Source organism: Pagrus pagrus (assembly GCF_965226575.1).
Source record: "Pagrus pagrus genome assembly, chromosome: 21".
Classification (NCBI taxonomy): domain Eukaryota; kingdom Metazoa; phylum Chordata; class Actinopteri; order Spariformes; family Sparidae; genus Pagrus; species Pagrus pagrus.
In genome coordinates, this window is record NC_140208.1 from 24138357 (window position 1) to 24160450 (window position 22094).

Here is a 22094-nt window from a genome sequence, read left to right on the forward strand (position 1 = left end):
TATTCAGTTTATTCAGTCGTGAAAACAAAGAGTTTGATTATTTAGTTTGTTTAGACAATGAAGATCTTTCAATTCTGATCAACATTTCTTCTTCAAAGTATAGTTCTATAGAGCTTCAATAAACTTTTCACATGTCCCCAATCCTCTTCTGTAGACCAATAATCACAACTATAAAAATAAATACTGAATAGGTGAAAAAAAAAAAGGGTTTAGGTGATGATCGGACTTATGGCCTTTGTAGTTCTAAATCCTGGCTATGACAATAGCAACAATATTTTGAGGTATTTTTATTGTTTGGTTAACTTTTCCTTTAAGATTATTGACCTTGACTTAACATCATGGTGTGCAGGCAGAAGATGTCAGGACTGAAGTCATCCATAAACCTCTGAGGGCCGCAATCTTAACATTTTCAAAAACTTCCTCAACAACCAAGAATTGCTGCACTATTTGGGCAGAGTTCCTGGAAGCACTGAGAAACAACCTCGTTTCCACGATGCTCGCGCTTTTATTTTGAAGGCTAGACCTGCAACTAGGAAGTTTCTACTTGTTCCTGTCGGATTATAACCACCGTTCAGCTTCACTACATGTTAAATGTTGATCATGATGACATGTGTTTCATGATCGTTTTATTGGTGAAGTATAAAACCAGGCAAATATATCTAAGAAATTCAAGGGAACACATTGTCAGTCGGTCTGTGGTAATTTGCTTGATTGCTCTCTCTCTCTCTCTCTCTCTCTCTCTCGATCTCTCTCTCTCTCTCTCTCTCTCACACACACACTCACACACACACTTGTGGCCACAGTTACCAACCATATGGCAGGAGACTGCAGGGGAGACTTCATATAAAGTCTGCTCAGTTAAAAATAGTTTATTTTTTATGCAGCATACAACACAACAAAGACAACTTTTGGCAGCATGGTGTGACAACAAACAATAGATTTATATTTACAGGGTCTAATGGCCATCTGAACCATTTTGATCATAAACTGGGTCTGATCTGAGCCGTCCAAACTGAGTCACAGAATCCACACAGTAAGTTGTAATAATAATATTTGCAGAAGAGCATTGCATACTTCATAAACTTGCTCACAGTTAAACCTGAACATGGAGCTGTTGTTCTGACATCATTAGTTCCATAAAGCTGCACTAATCCATTCTTTTATATGACCAATGACTCAAATGATTATGTGAAATGTGTTGCCCATAGTGACAAACCCATCGCAAATTACCACCCATCACTGCAGTTCCCCTCAGCTCTTAAATGATTGATACTCTGAGCTTAGTTTAAAAATTCTGCTTAAACTGCAGTAGCTGCCCAGCAACGAAAAGCAAGACCAAGTTAGCAATTAGCTGGTGAACAAAACATATTATTTAGCAGTTAAACAGCCCAAAATCTTACCCAGGAAACAGAGCTAAAAGGAGAGTGAATATTAAGCTGGCCAGAAACACGACTACAAATAATAACATATATAATATACATATGTGTCTACGTGTAAATAGGCAACTTTTTGATAACACATTTGGCAAAACAAGTTTTCCACGGTGATGTGTCAATGTTGTGTTTACACCCTGTTTTGCTGCCCCCTAGGGCCAATAAACAATTTTGCAAATCAATTACTGCAGCTTTAATGTGTTAATTTACACACGCTAGATCTTGTATTTCAAAACAAAATTTAACCCTGAATGTTTAGTTAAAATCTGAAAAAGGAGTGTTAATTATTTGTTCATATATTTTATGTTCATCTTGATACAAATATAAACAGAGTTTAACATGTTCTGGAGGCACTGTGCACAGATTTGGTACATGCAATCCAGCAAACATGCAACTGAGCTTTAAAGTCCATCACCTGGTCATACAGCAAAATATTGTTTTTTGTGAGAGGAAATTAATGCAGCCAACATGTCAAAAAACATTTTCAGAAATCTTTTCACTCACTCACAAATTCAATATGTACATAGATGAAGGACAAAACTGGAAATTCAACCATCAAGTAGCTCATGTTACGTTCTTACGTCTTATGCAGCAATCCTCCTCTAGAGACTCATTTCAGGAGACCAGAACATTTTTTATCAGTAACACATGGATGCTTTCCTCTGAATGTCCAGAAATAGAGCTGTCTTCCATTATTCCTTTGCCAAGTGGTCAGAGCACATTAGCTTTGTCTCCAGCTGCGTCCCTGAGCTTTTCTTTGTCTCAGTGGGCGTTCAACAACAGCCGACTGTCACTTATCGAGAAGTGTTTGTCAGGAATAAACCAATCTGATAAACACACACGGCTTTTGTTCAAGTTCTTGGCTTTGAATTGCATCCATGACACAGTGTATGGCCTTTGTCTGGATCTGTTGGTAGATTGCATTGTACATAAGGTTGTAGCAATGTTGATTTTTCAAAGTCTATCCAAAATTTACACCAAGTCTGCCTTGAGATCTGGTCTATTTTAGTAGTGTGTGGGTGTATGTAGTTTCTTTTGTCAAACTGGTGTGTTTGTATCATCCTTCAACATTCTGTCAGCAATGATTAAGAGGTAAAGTAAACGCTGGGTAAAAAAATATTTACAGTCAGATATCTATGTAAGGCAAACAACAAATTATGTATTTTTAAAAATATATTGTTCAGTAGCATGAAGAGCAAGAATTCTTGTTCGAAACTTTGGGAAATATGTAAATTCACCTTCTTTTCAAGAGTTCGATTGGAAGATTAAATCTAAATCAATCTTGTCTCTGCATTAACTAAGGAGCTTCAGTCAGGATGTGGTTAGTTTAGCTTTGCATGCTAAGCTATTCATTGGATGGGTGGAACATGAACACTACAAATTGTTGGTCTAGCCATGCCAGCACAATGGCTCTTGGGGTGGCCATGTCGGTCCGTCAGTCCACCACTTTGGTCCAGACTGAAACAGCTCAACAACTATTGGATGGGTTAGCATGACAATCTTTAGGTTGACACTTCTGTTTTCAGTGACATGTCTTGGTAACATTTGGACGGCTTGCCACTAAATCTGATACAGGCTTTCATATTTCCCCTTAAATGAAATGTTATGACTTTGGTGACCTCTTAATGTTTCATCTAGCACCATTGCCAGGTCAACACTTTAATTTGTCCATTACTTTGGTTTATGACCAATTATTACAGAACATCACATACCCGTCAGCCTCTGCTGTATTTTGTGTTTAGTGCTTATAAGCAAATGTTAGCATGCTGACATGCTCAAGTAAAATGTTGAACTTGGTGAACATTAGCATTGTCATTGTAAGTATTTTAGAATGCTTATGTTAGCATTTAGTTCAATGCTAGTCTTGTTATATTTCTGTTTGTGTTGCCTAATGTTTCACAGTCATTTATTCATTTCACTGTAGCCTAACATGCTGGTGCAACACTTGAGTGTCAGGCTTATTGTAGAGCAGCAGTTTCGTCGATTTTGTGGAGTGTTTTGATGAAATGATGATGAAATTGAGACACCCTGAGGCTGCTGACAAATTTGTTTTCGTACCATTTATGAATCAAGTCATTTAAAACCAGAATTGTGGCATGAGAATAACAAAGCTAGCTCAGACAACATGAGTGCTACATGGGCATGGTCATGATAGCATCCAAGTCTGGGTAGTGTATGTGAAGTAGTGTAAGAGTACAGTAAAACCATGAAATATAACAGGCTATGTCCACATATGAATACATTTTAAAAAACCTAAATTTTACTACATCTACATCTATAAATGACTGTAAACCATTATAAATGGCAAAAACATAGGCCTATTTTTGTGTGTTTCAAGCAATATGATTTCAATGTATGGCTTAGTCAGTGTTATATACTGCAAGTGTCAGGTTTCTAGACACCTGAGGTATGTAATTTGTTTGAAAAACACCCATGCACTTAATGTTTCAACAAATGAGATACAGTATGTTAGATTAGTGTGTAAGAAATGAGCTTTGGGGCTTTTGGTAGGAGTATCTTTTAACTTTAGACAGGACCTGTTTCCTCCTGACTCTAATCTGTATGCTAAGCTAGGCTAAACACATCCTGACTTTAGCCCTATAGTCAACAGACATGCATGCAAACGGCGTTGATCTTCTCATCTAACTCTCACCATGAAAGCAAATGGCATACGACTATTTTCTAAAACAATTTAATAATTTTTAAGTAATTTTATACTACTTACTAAAATCTCTATACTAAAAATGTTCAGTTGTTCACAATGATGAACGCCAGTCTAAAGAGTTGGGGAAACTGGTCTTGGCTAAATAAAACTGGGTTTTGTGAGTCTGTAGTTGATTTATCCTCCTCTCACTCCATTGATCTACTTTTGGCTTTAAGTCTTCAATGAATGGCAGCATCATATTTTTGGAGCAGCAGTAAGTTAACAGGGCTTCCTCCCACTCAGTAGCTCTCGGTGTGTCTCGGACAGTCTGTTCACCCAGAGTGGTGGGAGGACGACTCAGGAGATGAGATTTAGAAGTAGCTGCAGCAGCCTGTCTTCTCCTTCTGTGCTTCGATGTATTCATGAATCTGGAACTTGGGTTCGTTGGGATGCTGGACAGCCCGGTGCTTCAGGTCCCTGAAGAACAGAACCAGACAGCACACAGTTTGGAAAACAGTACAGATGGACTTTTAGCTTCGTCACTAATATCTGAATGTCAAAGTCAAGGCTACTCTACTCAACCATCTGTGAAGCCTGCTGTGTAAGCTGCGTCACCATGCCTGCTGAGCTGCTGATCAAAGATTTCATTTCACACTGTTTTGGAAGATTTGACATTGTGGTAATAAAAAAATGATGTGGCAAGCACTGAGCACTTGTCAATTCTTGCCAAGGAAGCAATTAAATGAAAAATATGAGAATAAGCACTGATTAAGTCTGAACAGTTCAGCAATCTAAGAAGCGGTGAGTGACTGTGACTGAAAGGATAACTGTGAGTACTGAATGAATGAAATGAATGAGTTTGTTGGTTAGTATTAGTCTTCTCTTACCTGTAAATTCTAATTATTAAATTGTCACCTTTGAAACTTCTTTTTCACATAATATTCTTCATATTAACCATATCAGTGAATATTTACGTATTGTGTAATTTCTGCAGCCAGGGGTCTTTCATGAAAAACAAAATGAAAGATATGAGTAGTGTTGGATCATGGGAGTTGTTGTCTTGATTGTTGAACAACCACCAATATTGAGAAAAATCTACATAACTCGGGCAGAAATGTTCACTGATGACGTGATGTTTAAAATTTTGTTCATGTTTAGTCACATTCACTGACTTTCCTCCTCACTCTCTGGCTCTCTAGTCAGCATTAGTATAGACATAGTGAACATTGTTGGAGACATTTGGGATAATGTAAGTCCACAACTCAACACAGTATATAGCAAAGGTCTAGCTGTTTTCAGATGTTTTAATGGAGATATGTTTTGAAATTGGGGTTCAAAATATGGGACTAATATATCTCATATATTTCCAGGTGCAATGAATGAAGAAATTATTCATCATCATTTTGGTACATATTGTTTATAAAATATATTTCATAAAACATTAAATATATTAATATTATTTATATTCTAATTAACAAGGGGTAAAATCTCATTTAAATGTACAAAAGCATTTGAAATATTTAATTAAGCCCTTCATTTACTTAATTTAGTTTGTTAGTTAGTTAAAATGAGGCTACTTTTAACAAACACATTATTGGATGTTTTTTTAAATTTTTAAATTTTTATTTTTTAAAAAGATATATTAGTTTAAGTGAAAGGGTTTATTACTTGGATCAATGATGTGCATTTAAACTCTAAGATATACCTTTATTTATGATTTTATGATTTATTCAAATGGCTTGCTATATGGATTGAAACTGTAAACATAATTATTGATTACATTTTGCATGAACTAATGAGATATTACATTAGTTAACAATGGTGGTATTACATTTTCAGTAAAAAATATGTTACAGGGAATGTCTGTTAAGTGTCTACATATGATGTATTCTGGATTAACATGTTTTATTACATTGTAATCCCTGTAATCATGGATTTGATAATTGATTGTATTAGAAACTGGTTTTTACTTATTATTATATCATTCTCACAGCCAACATCTGAAAAGAATAATAGTTAAATAATAGGTTCATACTTGGCCACGGCAGTGAAGGCCAGCTCTACATTGACTCCAGTCTTGGCACTCGTCTCCATGAAAGGAACTGAATACTCCTGAAGACATGAAGAGGTGTGAACATCAGTGAGCAGCAGAGGAAACCACATCACTTCCTGTTGTACAGCAGTGAATGAGATACTCACTCTGGCCAGCCTCTCTCCTTCATCTCTCCTGATCGCTCTGTCACTGCTCATGTCAGCCTGCCACAGAGATACAGAACAGTTTGGTTAGAATAGCTTGTAAACAGCTGGTCATACAGAACGAAGAAAACAAAGAACAAAGAACGACATTTGTAATATTTTTGAAAGCTGCCCTGTTCACATTCATACATCAGCCTTTCCACCTTCCTCCTACCATTGCTACGTTACTTAATAAATCACTTTCACCATAATCAAACAGTGGTATGCTTTGAAACAGTGGGATGCCATATAATCCATTGTTTCTTTGACAGCTAGTCAATCCTTGAGTCAAATGGCAGTTTCATCTATCATCACACTGGGTAATTTGAAGTGGAAGCCCAGGTAGCAACTTATTGTAGCCATGTTAGTTAAAGCAGTCCATAAAGATTCTATGGGCAGCTTGGAGGCAGTGAAACAAGCTGTAAAGAAGCTGCACACTGACATATTATGACCATGTTATTAGGGCCAACATGTTGGGAAACAGCTGCTTATTTACACCTCCTTGAGCAACTCAAGTTTTTATCTGAAGCTTTTTTTCCATCCACTAATAAAAAGTCCAACATCACATTCCCTCCTGTTCAGATCAGAGTGTGGTTTAGGCCCATTTTTTTCTGTCTGACCCCAACTGAGTCCGAATGAGAAGTAACCAACCCCGACCCAAACTCGACAGGTGGCCTGTTTTTTTAAATCCAAACCCGACCCTATCCCATCGCAGTTACTATAAGCTGAATGAATGTTTGCCACCTGGAAAATGAACAAATAGTCCCAATGTTATGTAAGCATAACATTGGGACTATTAAGCATTTGTCATGTAAATAACAAGCCACAGCACTTAAGAGGACATTAGGACATGGGCCTATAGTCCCACTTAATATCAATTATCACTTATTTTTACAATATATTTATTTATTTTTATATTTTTTTAAAGAACATGAAAGCACAATATCAAATTCGGAATATTTTTACACTATACTGTATTTTCACAAGAAGAACTTGAAAGTACCATGTCAACTGACATGACTTAACCCGACCCAGACACATTAATTATTTCAAATTTTTTGTTCAAACCCAACCTGGCCCATTAGATCCAAACCGGTCCCAACATAGCTAATGCTAGTTTTTTAATTCAAAGTATGAACTTTCCTAACCCTAACCCCCTCTTTTTTTACCTAAACCTAACCAAACCGCAACTGTGTGACTATGTGAATAACATCCAGAAACTCATAATATGTCATACCATGCAAACGTTTGTTAGCACGCTTTAATTTGAAAGTCTAACCTCACGTTGTATATTATGTATTGTTGTGTATTATGGAGCCGTTCAGGTCTGAAGCAGACACTAAAGGGGCAGGCAGAGCGTCATAGTCTAAGGCCACTGACCATGCTGCTGTATTTGACAAGTTGGGAGTGAGAGCGCTTTGCTAGTTCAGATCTTACCTCCTAAGAAACAGAGAAATATCTGGCTCTTTAGCCGCTAACACATAACAGAAATGTTGACCACATGTCAGAACTTCAGTCGGATCCCTTCTGGCTTAAATCTTAAATCTCACTGTAATTTTCCATTAGGGCCACTCAGCTTTTAAACAACCTACCTGAGGAGATAATGCTCACAGAAACAGGAATTTAACTTAAAACCCCTTTTTTATAGATTTGCTTTCATGTGTTGTCATCTTGTTTTTTAAAATTCCTTTAAGTATTTTTGTCCTTCAATTCTTTCGTTGCTGTTATTTTTTGTATCTGTATTGAATTCCTCTTACGTGATGTCTTTTTATTGTCTTTCTTTTTCTTTCATATTAACATTTTGTGTTTTGCATTTTGTGGGGTTTATTGTCTTCTCATTTGAATGACTTATTAGTTACTTATTACTTATTTTTATTCTGTTCATTTTAAAGGTCTTATGTTAATAAAGTTATTATTATTATTATTATAAAGGCACCAGCTGGTTGCTGCTGGGCAGGTAGTACACAGTGAGTTTATCAGAGCCTTTTCACTGGAAACAGCTGCCTGCTGTAGTTGGCGAGGCTGATGAAAGCAGTGAGAGTGAAACAAAAACAGTAAAGTCGTGGGCTGGAAAACAGCAGAGCTGAGAGGAACTGCAGAGTCGTGTGATAACTCTCTGTGGGTTGATGAGCAACATCTTTTACCCATAAGACTGATAGTTAATACAAAGATGTTGATTAGCACAGCTTTAACGCTCTCCTACTTCTTTTTGTGCTGTGTCACAAACGTGCTTTTGCGTGTAAATGTGAGTCCTCAGTTATAGAAAATATATGAAATGAATTAACCTCATTCTACAGTACAAACATTATAAGCCTTCTGTCAGGAGATGGCACAGTCTTTCAGACAGGCTTCACTAAAGATCACATCCCCTTCCATTTACTTAACACTTTCTGTTTCTTGCTGAGTTTCTCAAATTATCCCCTCTCACCTTGTTGCCCAGCAACATGATGACTACATCACTCTGTGCATACTCATGGATCTCTGTTAACCAGGCCTGAAACGAGACAGACAGACACATAAGTACACAGACAAAACAGAGAGAAAGTGTGTTTGCATTGGGCTGAAAGTTGGAAGGCAGGTTAAAACACATGCATGTGTGTGCCAACACTATTGATAGCTGACCCACAGAGGTATTTGTATGCTCTCTATATCTTTATTTGTTTTATAATTCCCTGGATGGCTCATTTCCATATCTCTCCCAGACTTACCCTAATGTTGTCAAAGGAGGTTTTGCTGGTGATGTCATACAGGAGGAGCAAAGCTTTGGAGATAGAACCAAAAAGATTAAATGACCATCTGGTTCTATGTTGCACGTCTCTATGTAAGTCATGCGGACAAAAGTACAGTTGAGAGTCAGATGTAGGTCTAGGTGTGTATTTGCCTCACCGTGTGCGTCTCTGTAATATGCATGTGTCACACTTCTGAACCGTTCCTGTCCCGCCGTGTCCCAAATCTGAAACAAAAAAAGGGAGAAGAGGCTGTATATGGTGACTTGGCCTGGTTCCACTTGGCTAACTCTCATTTTCAGTTACAACACTGGTGCCCAAGAGGAAACCAGCCTGTGCTCTAAAAATAGCTTGCTATTGTGAAAGCACATCAAGTTTGAACTGGAACTGATTTACTTACTGACCTGTAATTTGACCTTTACATCGTCAACAGTCACCACTTTATTCTGAGAGAAGCAGAAAGACAATTGGTGTTGGAATGGGCTCTGGCTACAGGGAATAAAGACTGGTTAAAGGAACAAAAGTTAAAAACTAAAACAAACATGTCCTCTGGGTTACATTCAGACAGGTTTTCCTTTAATTGTTTGCAAGACTTCTACCTCCACTCTAATACACTGAAAAAGAAAGATCCAGCAGCAGCATCTCTTTGAAGAGTCAGTGTCCCTGTTAATAATCCACAGACCTCACTGTCAACGGTTTTCTCTGAAACGTCTCTAACTGTATTATGATTAAAGGCCCAGTCACAGCAGCATTTAAAATGTCACAATTGTGGCGACATCAGTTCATTTCTATGGAATCGCTGCCATCAGAGGATTTGCTTGCAGGGCTGAAGCGTCTTTGGGGAACTGACACAGGAAGAAACTGCGTTCACTGAAAACAAACTGTTACAGCTCTGTGACCCCTGAGGGAATGAAAAGCTGGGAAGTCTTAAATGAAGAAGCTATCACAGCATATTACATATATATTTAGCCTCCACTGTTGATGCATAAACTGCTCCACAAAAGAGGCATGGTTTTTGGACGAGCAGACAAGCTAGCTAGCTCCGTTTGTTTGGGGCTGCACTAGCATCTGTCTGCTGTTAGCTGACCAGCTACTGTAGTTCAGCACCTTTCATTAAGAGTAGTGTCTACATCACAAAGGAATAATTATCTAACAAGGACATAAAGATGAACTCTTTCTGGTGTGACCATGTGGAGGAAGTGGCACTGACATCACACAAGTCAACCCAGTCACTACAGTGAATTATGATTCATTTTATCATTTCTGAAAACCACAGATACTTTCACATTTGAACATTTCATACATGTCATATCACACTAAAATGACATGTACATGAACGGACTTTCATGTCATGGAGGTGTAGCTGATAGTGGTGGCGTGACCACTGTTGGAGACAGACTTTCATGAAAAACCACTGAATATTTCTAACCTGATGTTACAACATTTTCCAGCTACTGTGCTTACTGTGGCAACACTTCAATTTAAGGGTCCCGAAAATTCATTGTAAGTAGTGGTAATTACCAACTGACATATTTAAAATTTCTTTAAAATTATCCCCAAATTACCATAATATTTACCTTGAAATGTATTTTTTTTACTAGTACTATAATATTTTGCTTTTTTTTAATTTAATTTAATTTTTTAAAATTAAATAAACAGTTAAATAAGTAAAATAAAGAACATGTAATTCCTTTAATAATATTAACATTTCCTGGAAACTTCCAAATGGTTTCTGTTTAACTTTGCCTGCTGAAGGGAATTAGCCAGAAACTAGTTGGAAATTAAAATGGCATGATCAGCTGCTGAACTGTTTGTTGGAGCATGGCAAAAATATTATTATGACATAATGTTGGGATAGTTTTCAATTCATTTTGAGGTCATTATTGTGATGTCATTTGGGGCTCATTACAGAGAATTTCAAATATTATATTTGGTAATTAACACTTACCATAAAATTTGATAAATGAAGTGATAGCTCAAAACCTGTGACAATTAAACCAGTAAAAACGTGACTAGATATCACTAGAGGGAAGTGAAAAAGTCTCTTTATATGAGAGAAGGTCCTGTATGTAAAAGATATACAAACACACCGTGAATCCAATGCCCACTGTTGCAGAAAAGGAGCCGGGGATGAACTTTCCCTGATCGAACTGCACCAACAGAGACGTCTTCCCAACTCCACTGTCCCCGACGAGGATTGTCTGCAGGAAAAGAGTCCGGTTTAATAAAAATTATATTGGTATCAGAATCAACCCTCGCAATCATTTCATGTTTTTTGAGTTGTGAGTCAGCACCTGCGTCACAGTGGACATGTCTGCTTCCAAGCAGCACAAATACGATTATCTTTTAAAAGAGCTTGGCAATGTGACGTTCTTACAGTGTGACTCACAGCAGGTGGAGATAACCTTCAAGACAATGGAATGATTTGAAGGCAGCAGTCAGAGGCATCCAAGTTAGTCATCAGGGCCATCAGTCAATACTTATGTTCAATGTTCTGTCTGTCATTTGTAAACCCACTTAGAGGAGTCATACTGAAGTACCCACCATCTCCACGCACACAGTGCCCTGCAGATTCAGGAAATGAGACACAGACAAGCTGCCTGCTCAAGATCCTCTCAAGAGAGGACGTGTTCTGATGCTTAAAATGGATCTTGATTGTCGATTATGTTGTGTTTGACCAAACCACTAAATGTTGACTCTTTGTGAATGTCCGCTGACGTTCAGAAGAAAACTTTCCACTTATTACCATACATGAAATTCAACATTAGATGATTCTGGAAAACAGAATCTGTTTGATACCAACTTTGTTTTTCCATGGCCAATACAAATGTTTTTTAAATCCACATTTTGTACATTATTAGAGCAGAGCTAACACCACGGCTAAGTTTCATTAAATGCACAATATGTCATTTCTCTCAATCAAAACTAGAATGGCAATCAGTAGAGTGCATATCTCTGCCAAGGCCCAACAGTCCCCTTTAATTCAATCAAGCCTAATCCAATATCAAATAAAACATATTTAAATCTACTACATCTGGGTTTGAATGTTGATCGACGTCATATTGTACTGCCTACATTACCCACAATGCAACTTAGTCACTGAGTGAAATCACAGGAGGCAGTTTATCAGATAACATGTAGCTCTGGAGCCATAAAGTCTTCTTGGAAAGATCTAAAGCTTCTGATAGTGTCGGCCACTGGTCTTAAATTTCTACTCAATGTTGAATGTGGACGCACCCATGAATTTGGTTCGTATTGGACCAGGGACCTCTTTTGCATGTGTTCCCCATCTCTTCCTTATTTCCTGTAATCTCTCTGCCATTGGCGAGCTATATAAGCACAAATACCCCCAACCCCACTGGAATCTGGATAATGTAATCATCAGTTAAACCAGGCAGTGGGGATTACAGCAGGGAAGCTGGAGCAGCTTTTCTCAACACTTGCAGGTTTTACAGCCTCTCTTTGATCTCTGTATTTAGGATAAGGATTTTAGAAACTCTCAGAAATGTCTTGAGGATATCATATGGATTCTGCATTAACAGTCATCCTCTGAATTTCAATATCAGCTTTAGCATGAGCAATAACTTCACTTCCCAGATTCAGTTCAGGTATTCTCTCTGTTCAGAGAGAGCCACTAAAAGAAGAATTGTTTTCGGGAGAATCTTATGGTGAGTCAGTGATAAAAAAGATTCAATTACTTTGATGTTCAGGGCTTTTCAACAACAGAGCTAAATATGTTCTGTTTATCTGAACGTTAAAGTTTATGTCCATGATGATATGCTGAAAGGAGCAGCAGAAATATGACTGCAGTGAAAAGGTAGGTAATGGATATACTGCTGATGATGCAATAAACACTGCTCACTAATAACAATCATGACATTACTTTCAGCCTCAACTGGACTTTGTGTTTAGTTCCAACTTCCAGTTAGCAAGTTTTAGCACACTAGCCTAACACGGTAAGATACGTTTTTACCCTGTTGCATGGCATCAAAATTCATGGTCGTTTTTGAAACAATAGCTGTTGATTTCAGGAGGTTGACATAATAATAATAATAATAGTAATAATAATAATAATGATAATAATAACTTTATTTATATAGCACCTTTCAAAAACAAGCTACAAAGTGCTTTACAATAAAACAGACAATATAATGAGTTAAAATCCAAACATAAGATTAAAACATGATAAAATAATTTAAATAGTTACAACAATTACCAACAATTAAGAAAAGGCCTTAAGGTAAAAGTGAGTCTTAAGAAGGGATTAAAAAGAGGATACTGAGTTTGCCTGCCTGACATCTCCAGGCAGGGAGTTCCATAGCTGAGGGGCCCGAACAGCAAAGGCCCGGTTACCTTTAGTGACAAGTCGAGATTTTGGAACCATTAGGAGGGGATGAACTTTTCTTAGTCTGCAGAGGAAAGGAATGGCCTGATATTGGTTAGCTGTCTCAGTTGGGCAAAGTAGGACTGCACCACTTTAGTCACCTGAGCATCAAAAGATAACTCTGAATCAAAAATTACACCAAGATTGCGGGCCTCTGTTCGAACACTGCTAGATAAGGCGCCCAGACTAGAGGAGAGACATGGTTGTGGTTCATCACGGCCCAGGACAGGAAGGCTCTACAGCAGGTGATTAAAACCGCACACAGAACATCACTGGTACCATCTACAGAGCATCAGTGACATCAGTGACGTGAGATGTCTGCACAGAGCCCAAAGATACTACAAGACAACATGCACCCAGCCACAGTCTGTTCACCCTGCTGCCATCTGACAACAGATACAGAAGTATCTGCTGCTGTACCACCAGACTACAGAGCAGCTTCACTCCTCAGACTGTGACACTCCTGAACTCATCATCAACATTCCATTGTCTAAATAGATGTGGCAGGACTCTAGCATTAATTTGTTTTTTAAACCCTTGTTTAAAAAATGACAATAATTAATGGCATTGTTAATTTAGTGGCGACAAATGACTGTTGTTTGCAGATTTGATAAACTGTAGCTAACTAATTGAGCTAATGTTAGCTTCATGAGTTGGTTGAAAACTTCAGCTGACTTCTTAATGTTTACAGTTGACTTGTTTCAAAGCTAGAAACCTGTAAAAGAGGTCTCACATTCGATGGCTAGCTATGCACATCTTAAGCCTAATAAGTTAAGTTGATGAAGTGAGGCTAAATGTTCCAGGCAAAAAGCTGAAACAAAGAAACAGCACTTCTCTTGTGTTTCAGTGTAGATATTTGAAGTCCTAATGTAACTCTGCCATGATTAGAAAAAATGTAAGATGCGACTGTTTTTTCATCCCAGCATAGGCTCGGCTAACCCAGTGTGGCTGCTTAGCTTATATACTGATGATGAAATGCACCTTGACTTTGGTAGTAATGTGGTTAAAAAACAACAACTTTTAAATTCATTTCTTCCAAATATGTGCTTGTGCTTTGGTTTTGGAAATAAAATCTTTAAATGTCAAGTCTGACTCTTACTACAGCCCAATACGTATGACTTTGTGGGAGATCACTGGTTAGGTTAAGCAAACTTACAAATGTAAGAGGGTGTTTTCAGTCCATCCTCATCAGAGAAACAAAATTACAAATCATTTTAATAAATGGAAAAATGATCACAAAGGTATACACAGAGCGGCTTTAAAGAACTTGTAGAGCATAAAATAAACAGCAGTATAATGACTCCCTTGGCCCCTGCTGTGGCTCCATGGCATCTGTTTCCTGTTTACTGGACATGGAGCATGCAACATGATGCCTACGTGTGTATGTGAGGACAGAACCAGTGGAGTGAAACCACTAGAGCTGGAGGATTACACATGCACTTGTACAAGAGATGATGAGGAGGATGTATGTGTGTTTGTGGTGGGAGATGGTTATGACCCTGTTTCCGTGGTAACAGAGGTTAGCTGGGAAGTGAGCCTGTCTCACAAACCTCACTGGAGACCTGAGGCAATTAGGCAAAAGCACCGCAGATGCAGATGTCTAATCGGGAATTAGAAATGAATGCTGTGGATAATGTATACAGTATATTACGCTGCACATGTGTGGTGTGGGGAGAGAGAGCGAGAGAGAGAGAGAGAGAGAGAGAGGATGATAAAGAAGGAGAGATAATTTGATTTTCTTTATCTGCAGGGTTCATAAACAGAAAGTTAAGTGCCTCTGAGCTTCCTTTGTTCTGTCTGAGTCCAGTTGTTCTCACCACAAAGCTTCTGTAAGAGATTCTATGTGATTATAAACATGCAGTGTGGATGTACCGATTCTAGGAAGTTATAGTAACAGTTTAAGGAATAGATATAATGGAGTCATGGGTAGTGCTGATTTCCTCTGTCTGTGCGATGGGAAACGTCACTTATATCTTCCTGGAGAGTCTGTGACACGGGCCAGACTGTAATATAACTTGACAGTTTTCATATTGCCACTAATTTTGTTCGATATACTGCACAGCTGGGATTTGAAGCCACAGAGCTGGAGCATATTACAGTAGCTCCCAATATTAAAAAGTCAGTCTGATGGCTGGTGTAAATTTCCATTAGTTTGTGTTTGTTGAACTCTAAGAGAGTGACCTATATGGATACATTTCTCTACCATGGTATGGATCATTTATGTCATGATGGCAATATACTGTATGTATGGGATAATGACCGACGAGGCATTAGGAGGAATTAATGGATGTCTGACGAGCAGCGGAGGATTATTCTGCTTACGCCATGGTTACTTGCCCAAAAAAATAAAACCTTTAATATATATTTTAGAAAAGAAGTCTGATTCCAAACTTTCCAATCCAAAGTTGGAAAATGAAGCTCATGAAGTGCACAGTTTTTGTTTATGTGTCCAAAGCTGGTATATCTTATTACTCTGTGCCTAAGAGTCCAAAAAATGTAAAAAAAAAAAAAAAAACACCTTAAATGTCAACATCTGAGAGTAGTCTAATGTATTGCATCCAATATTAGTTAGCAGGCGTACTTGTACTTCTTGGTGCATCGCTACATTTCTTGATGCGTAACTGTCACCAACTGATGATCTCTGTCCGCAGGAACGTGTATCACAAACCCCATGCTTGTGCACGTGCATCCTCATCCACATGTTGTAAATACAAATCACTGGTGACCATTATAAAAACACTGCACCATTGTGACCTTCAGTCTGTGCCATAAAATAGTCTTCAACATTGCTATTGTTTAGGTCATGTTTGATAAGAAACATCTGAAAGTCCCGTTTGTTAAGAAAAATACTAAATTTAAAAGCAGCATGAATGTATTTTCTATCATTTGTTTTGGTCACTCACAAGCATATATCGTGGCCATATAAAGTTGTTAAAGTATGGGTAATGGTAATCAGCTGGTGCTACATTATCATTCATTTTGAGTCATGTGTCACCTGACAAACCAAAATCCAATATTCGCTCTTCATTTAGCTCTGTTTTAGTCTCCACCAACTCGTGAGGGAAATATCTGACTCTTTAGCTGCTAAATGCACCACTACGCTCACCAGGTAGCTGCAGTGGGTTTCATAGATTATTTTTCCAACTGAAAACAGCTGCCTGATGCTGCTGGAACAAAGGTTGATAAGAGCAGTGAGAGTGAACCAAAACAGTGAAGCTGTGGGCCATAAAACCAAAACAATGAGCTGAAAGAAACAAAAATATCTGTAGAGCTGACAGGAAGTGCATGGTAGGGTATTAATTCACTATGAGTGACCTTTTCACATTACAAGTAATCATTTGATCCTTTGTTTGGATACTAATATTGATTGGTTAGAAAGCATGGAGTGACAGACTAATGTGTTGTTTGTTTTGGTCTTTAAAAAGAAAGAATAATGTGAAGAATATCACACCGGTCTATCCTTTAATGGCTGGTAAAAGATAACTTGATGTTATGATAAACAAATCCTGGAAGAATCGTATACCACAAAATCAATGCCCCTTTTTTGTTGTGTAATCATGATCCCTCAGGGGAAAAGAGGTGAAATGGAGGGAAAGAGAAGCTACTTCCCCCCAGAGAGAAGAGACAATGTAAAGGGTAGTAGTGCATCACTGAGACAGAGGATTAATAGGAGAGACAAAGGGCAAAATGGTGAGACTGACCTGCTGAAAGAACTGCTCTCATTTTTGAAAGAACAGCTTGTACTGCTATAATTTGCCCCTTGAGAAAGCACCTGCCCCCCTCGCAACACAAGCCTTTCACATGTACACACACACACTAACATGCACGTGCACGTGCACACGCACACGCACACACACACACACACACACACACACACACACACACACACACACACACACACACACACACACACACTGCTTCCAAGGCAATTAAAGGCGGCCTGTCAAAGTGCATAATGGCTACATTAGGCTAACCCGGCTCATGTCTCATTGGACCATTAGCCTTTGGGACAACTCAGTTCACACTAAACTCACACTAATGACAGATAGTCAATTAGCAGCATTACTGAAAAATAAAATAATGCTCTAAAACACTTTGAGTGCAATGACATTGTCGCAGATTGTGTCTGTGTGTGGAGATTACAAGACCAGTGATTGAGTTTTCTTGTAATTGTCAAATACAACCAGACAAATGGGAAATGTCTTAAAAGATGTAATTAACAACAATCATGTTCTTTTTTCTATTATCAGATCGTTGACCGAGATCTAAAAAGTAAGAAAGCCATTGCAAACTTCAGGCCACTTCAATTTATGATAAAGGAAACAAGCTGGGACTGACACAGCTCCCTCACACTGATCTGGAAGCTGTTTCTGCAGTACAGCTTCATAACACAATGTGACATTTCACTGAAGCCCAAAGGGCACATTTTTTCTCTCTTTGTTCCATCTACAGAGAGACTCAACGATCACTCCTATTACTGCATACGATGTGCAACAAAATGATCACAAAGCTCTGGTCCAGCTTTTCTTATCTTTCAACCACACCTCCCAGTCTTCATTCAGCTACTGAACTGGGCTCAGTTGGCATTAGGTGACCTGAGTAAGTCACATGATAACAGGTGGTCATATATTCACAGGTTTTTGGCCTTACTGTACGTACTGCATATAATTATAAATGACCTCCCACCAGTCGTGAAGTGGTCTCACTGGGAGGCTCTTGGAAGACCTGCTGGGTCAGCAGTATCCATCCTGGTCTTAAATTGTAACCTTTAGCCTTAAGTGCCCCCTGGACCTGCTGCACCTTCCTCTCTCCATCCTCCTCATCGCTTACAACCTGTCATGTTAAACATGTTATGATTTATGAATGAGTCTCCTTACTGACTGAAAAGAACATATCATTGACCCTGAGTACCTCTGTGATATATCAAGGGTAAGAACTTCTGTGTTATTTCTGACATTTTATTAACTTTACACACGCACACATATAGTCCACTTATTGGAGTGTAGAGAGGTGGAGGATCTGCAACCATAACTGTACAGAAGTGTACAAAAAGAAAAATGAATGAATTGTGAAAAGGTAATGGGACAAGTCCTAACATCTGTGCTGGATTCTACACAATATCATCATATGTATATTATTAACATGATGTCAATATCTTTTTATATCACAGTCGTCATGACAGGTACCGTGACACGTCCAACTCAGGAAGATCTGAGCAATGCTGTCTTTAGCAAATATCAGAAAAATAGTTCCCAGTTTGATATCTTCATGCCCGGGCTATTGTGACGCTTTGTTTACCTGAATTAAAGCTCAAGCTGTGCAGAACACTGCAGCTCGGCTCCTGACCGAGACCAAACAACACCTCACATCTCCCCAGTTTAAGCCTCTTTGCACCGGGAACCAATTTCTTTTAGATTTCATTTTAAAATCCTTCTCCTTACTGACAAGCAGGGTGCGACATTAGCACCAACCAGCAGCCAAATGCTGGTAAAATAATATGACTGTGGCCGGTAGATCCCAGACATTAAATAATGATTTTGTTGAGTGGCTGGTGAATTTGAACATTTATCTGTCAGTGGATCAGTGTAGATGTTTACATTTTAGAAACTTAATTTCCCAGCCTGCTCACAAGCGAACTTTAATGTCCCTACTGTCCAAAAAGGCCTCTTAGATCTAACGTGTACTCGCATCTCGACTTTGTAACGCCAGTATGTTGTTCGCTGACACAACTAGACTTATTTGTTTACATGGTTGTCTCTCTACGCTGTCTCACTGGTAACATAAGAAATGTACATTTTCATGTGTGAATCACATACATTCATATTGTCTTTTTGCACATTCAGATTAGAATTTCTATGTATGAAAATAAAACATGGCACATGAAATCACATGAAATTTGCCTCTTGTCACATGTGAACTGGACATTTCCACACATAACTGACTGAAATGCATGTGCCGTTTGCTTTTTTCCACATGTGGATCATAATTCCCACATGTAGAACCATGTGTATGTAGTGCCATACAAAGACTTCTATGATTATGGTTATTATTGAGGATGGTTGCCACTCTGTAGACCATTACTTGAATTTTACAGTTAGGACGTGATATTAGCTTTTAGATGGTGACCCTACTGTCTCCCCTGTAATGTAGACCATCCTCCCTCCATCTAACTGCTCATTTAAAAAACGGAAGTGTACACTTTGTTAACGTTTTAAAATGCAGAGCAAGTTCACCAAAGTCTACAGATACACTGAAATAAAGCCAATCTAACATCTGTAGCCTGGTGACGGAGGGATTCAGTGTCATCTGGCAGAAAGTGACCTCAATCCCCTCTGAGGCAGAGAGCTTGTATGAGTGAAGAGCAGCTGACTCAAGTGTTCATTGAAGGAGGAATTATGTGTTTTGGGCAGATTGGCTTGGAAACGGACCAAGTGAAGCAGCGTCCAAGTGCAGATCAGCACCACGGAGAGCGCACAGCGTGTCCAGCGCGGGGGCGGAGGACCGGAGGACCGGAGGACCGCGGTACCTCAGGCTTTCTCAACATTTTGATAGGCTACATAATTGAAAGAAAAGGAAAACTACAAGAAGGCGCACACGGTTTGTTGTTTAACAGTTGAACAGAAACAGGTTCTGCGAAGTTTAAAATACGTGGCACTGAAAAGAACCAGGTCCTGGATCTAGAAGCCCTTACATGAGTGTAAACATACCTTGTGCACTAACTCCTCATCGTATGTGGGAGCTGGAGGGGTCTTTGCCTGGCTGTCGGTGGTCTCTCTGGATTCGTAGCCGCTGTCGGGATGAATCTCCGGGTAAGCGGTGGTGTATTGCGCCGAGATCGGCTCCATGGACTCCATCCGCTCCATCCTGCGCGCTTTACAACCGAGTACCCTGGTGAGGAGAATAAAAACTGACGAACCACGCCACTCTCTCTCTCTCCCCCCACATCCTCCTCTGAGCTCCTCCACAGGCTCCTCCTTTCATGTGAATCAGTCTTCTGCCTACATCACTTCACATTTAAAAGGCATGTCGTGATCGAGTACAATAGAACGGTGGGGGAGGTGCGGATGATGGAGGATGGAGAAGTTTGCAGAATGAAAGAACGCGTGAATGGGAGGACATGAGGAAGATGAGGGATGAGGAGGAGGAGGGTGCATGATGATGAGGCGGACCTGTGGCTCTGCTGCGAGTGTGTGTCATGTCAGAAGTCTGTCTGTCGACTCCACACTGTCACGGTGCTTTCTGGACTGTAGATCTGTTCTCACAAAGATGAGACCAAGTTCTGTCAACTCTCACACCCAAAATGCATTGCGTCTTTCCCTTTCAGCACATTCTGAGTGTCATTTTGCCAATTTAAAGGGACACTGTTTGAAAGAGACTTTTTTTTTTTCAAAATGCTTCAATTTATGAAGTTTTCGGCAATATGACGTGGTGATCAGTATGACGTCAGATAAGATCATTATGGAGAGAAGAATCCTTAAGGCTGCATCAAAAAGGGCATAGCAGAGGCTACTACAGACTGGATAATATGAAAACTCAGCATAGACCGCACAATAGAGCAGTGTAGTGGTGATGTATTTTGAAGGCAAACAGTGAAGGTAGCATGGCCCTGGTTCCCTCTGTGAGATTATTGAATTGAATTTTGGATTATTGTTGAAAAGAATCTCTGTGACAAACACAAGTGTATGATAATTACATTCATCAAGATACACTTTACAGATGAACACCATCTGAACACAGATACTTCTGTATCTGTGTTCAGATGGCAGCAGGGTGAGCAGACTGTGGCTCACTTCACAGATGTCACTGAGGATCAGCATTTAGAACTGGTTTTCCCAGCTTGTCTCTATATGATAGATAAAGAAAGTCATGCGACTGTCACAGATGAATAGACAGAACAAGAATTGTTGTAAATGAAACATCCAACATCCAACAGTATACAAATGAGTTTTGATGTACTCCCACTACACCTGTTATATCATTAACATTCTTCTTATAGATGTATAAGCATCAATAATAATACAACAATATAATATATACTACTACAACTCAAACAAAAGGGGCAGGGGCAATTCTGCTGCATAATGAATACTTTTCCAGTCTGTTCACTCTGCTACCGTCTGACAACAGATACAGAAGTATCTGCTGCCAAACCAGCAGACTACAGAGCAGCTTCACTCCTCAGACTGTGAGACTCCTGAACTCATCCTCCACACTCCACCATAAAATATTGTAATTCCTTTATAGCATAGGAGGTAGTACAGCTTGCATTTCATTGTACAAACTGTTTTGTAAACTGACAAATATATGAACCTTTATACTTTACTATCAAAGATTTTCTGATGGACTTTATATGATGTTGTACTGTTTAGTCTAGGGCAGAAATGTTAATGAGCAGAGACAGATCTTCATTGGCTGATTTTTTTTTTCTGCCTAAACAAACTAAATAAAAATTTGTCTTCATAACTGAATAAACTGAATAAACAAACTGGCCTTAAAGGACAACACAATTTATACTGTTTAACTGTGTTTATATGTGGCGGACCCTGCCACCTTTCTAGCTTCAAACAGTGTTCTGGGACCTTATTTTCCAGCAGCTTGTTTATTCACTTATGGAAAAAATACATATTTCTTTATTATAACCTCATTAAAGGTGGTATTTGTAGGAAAGGTTG

At 38.8% G+C, this 22094-nt stretch overlaps 1 protein-coding gene across 1 annotated transcript; it reads right to left on the bottom strand.

Moving 5' to 3' along the window:
- Positions 1-854: 854 nt before the first annotated feature.
- Positions 855-20529, bottom strand: LOC311250506 (ras-related protein Rab-37-like). Its single transcript, XM_084342238.1, has 9 exons — positions 20130-20529; positions 11129-11239; positions 9443-9484; positions 9199-9265; positions 9021-9073; positions 8741-8806; positions 6277-6333; positions 6113-6189; positions 855-4554 (listed from the first exon to the last, which is right to left on the bottom strand). The coding sequence occupies exons 1-9, from the start codon at positions 20283-20285 to the stop codon at positions 4449-4451; spliced, it is 735 nt and encodes a 244-aa protein (XP_084198364.1). The 5' UTR covers positions 20286-20529; the 3' UTR covers positions 855-4448.
- Between the last annotated feature and the right edge of the window lie 1565 nt (positions 20530-22094).

Bases quoted from the DNA above. Each gene is read 5' to 3' on its own strand.
- LOC311250506 (XM_084342238.1), bottom strand. From the start codon at position 20,285: ATGGAGCGGATGGAGTCCATGGAGCCGATCTCGGCGCAATACACCACC. The intron at 8,807-9,020 runs GTAAGTCTGGGA...GTCTCGTTTCAG, and splicing joins CCTCCTTTGACAACATTAGG to GCCTGGTTAACAGAGATCCA. The intron at 6,190-6,276 runs GTGAGTATCTCA...TCATGTCTTCAG, and splicing joins AAGGAGAGAGGCTGGCCAGA to GAGTATTCAGTTCCTTTCAT.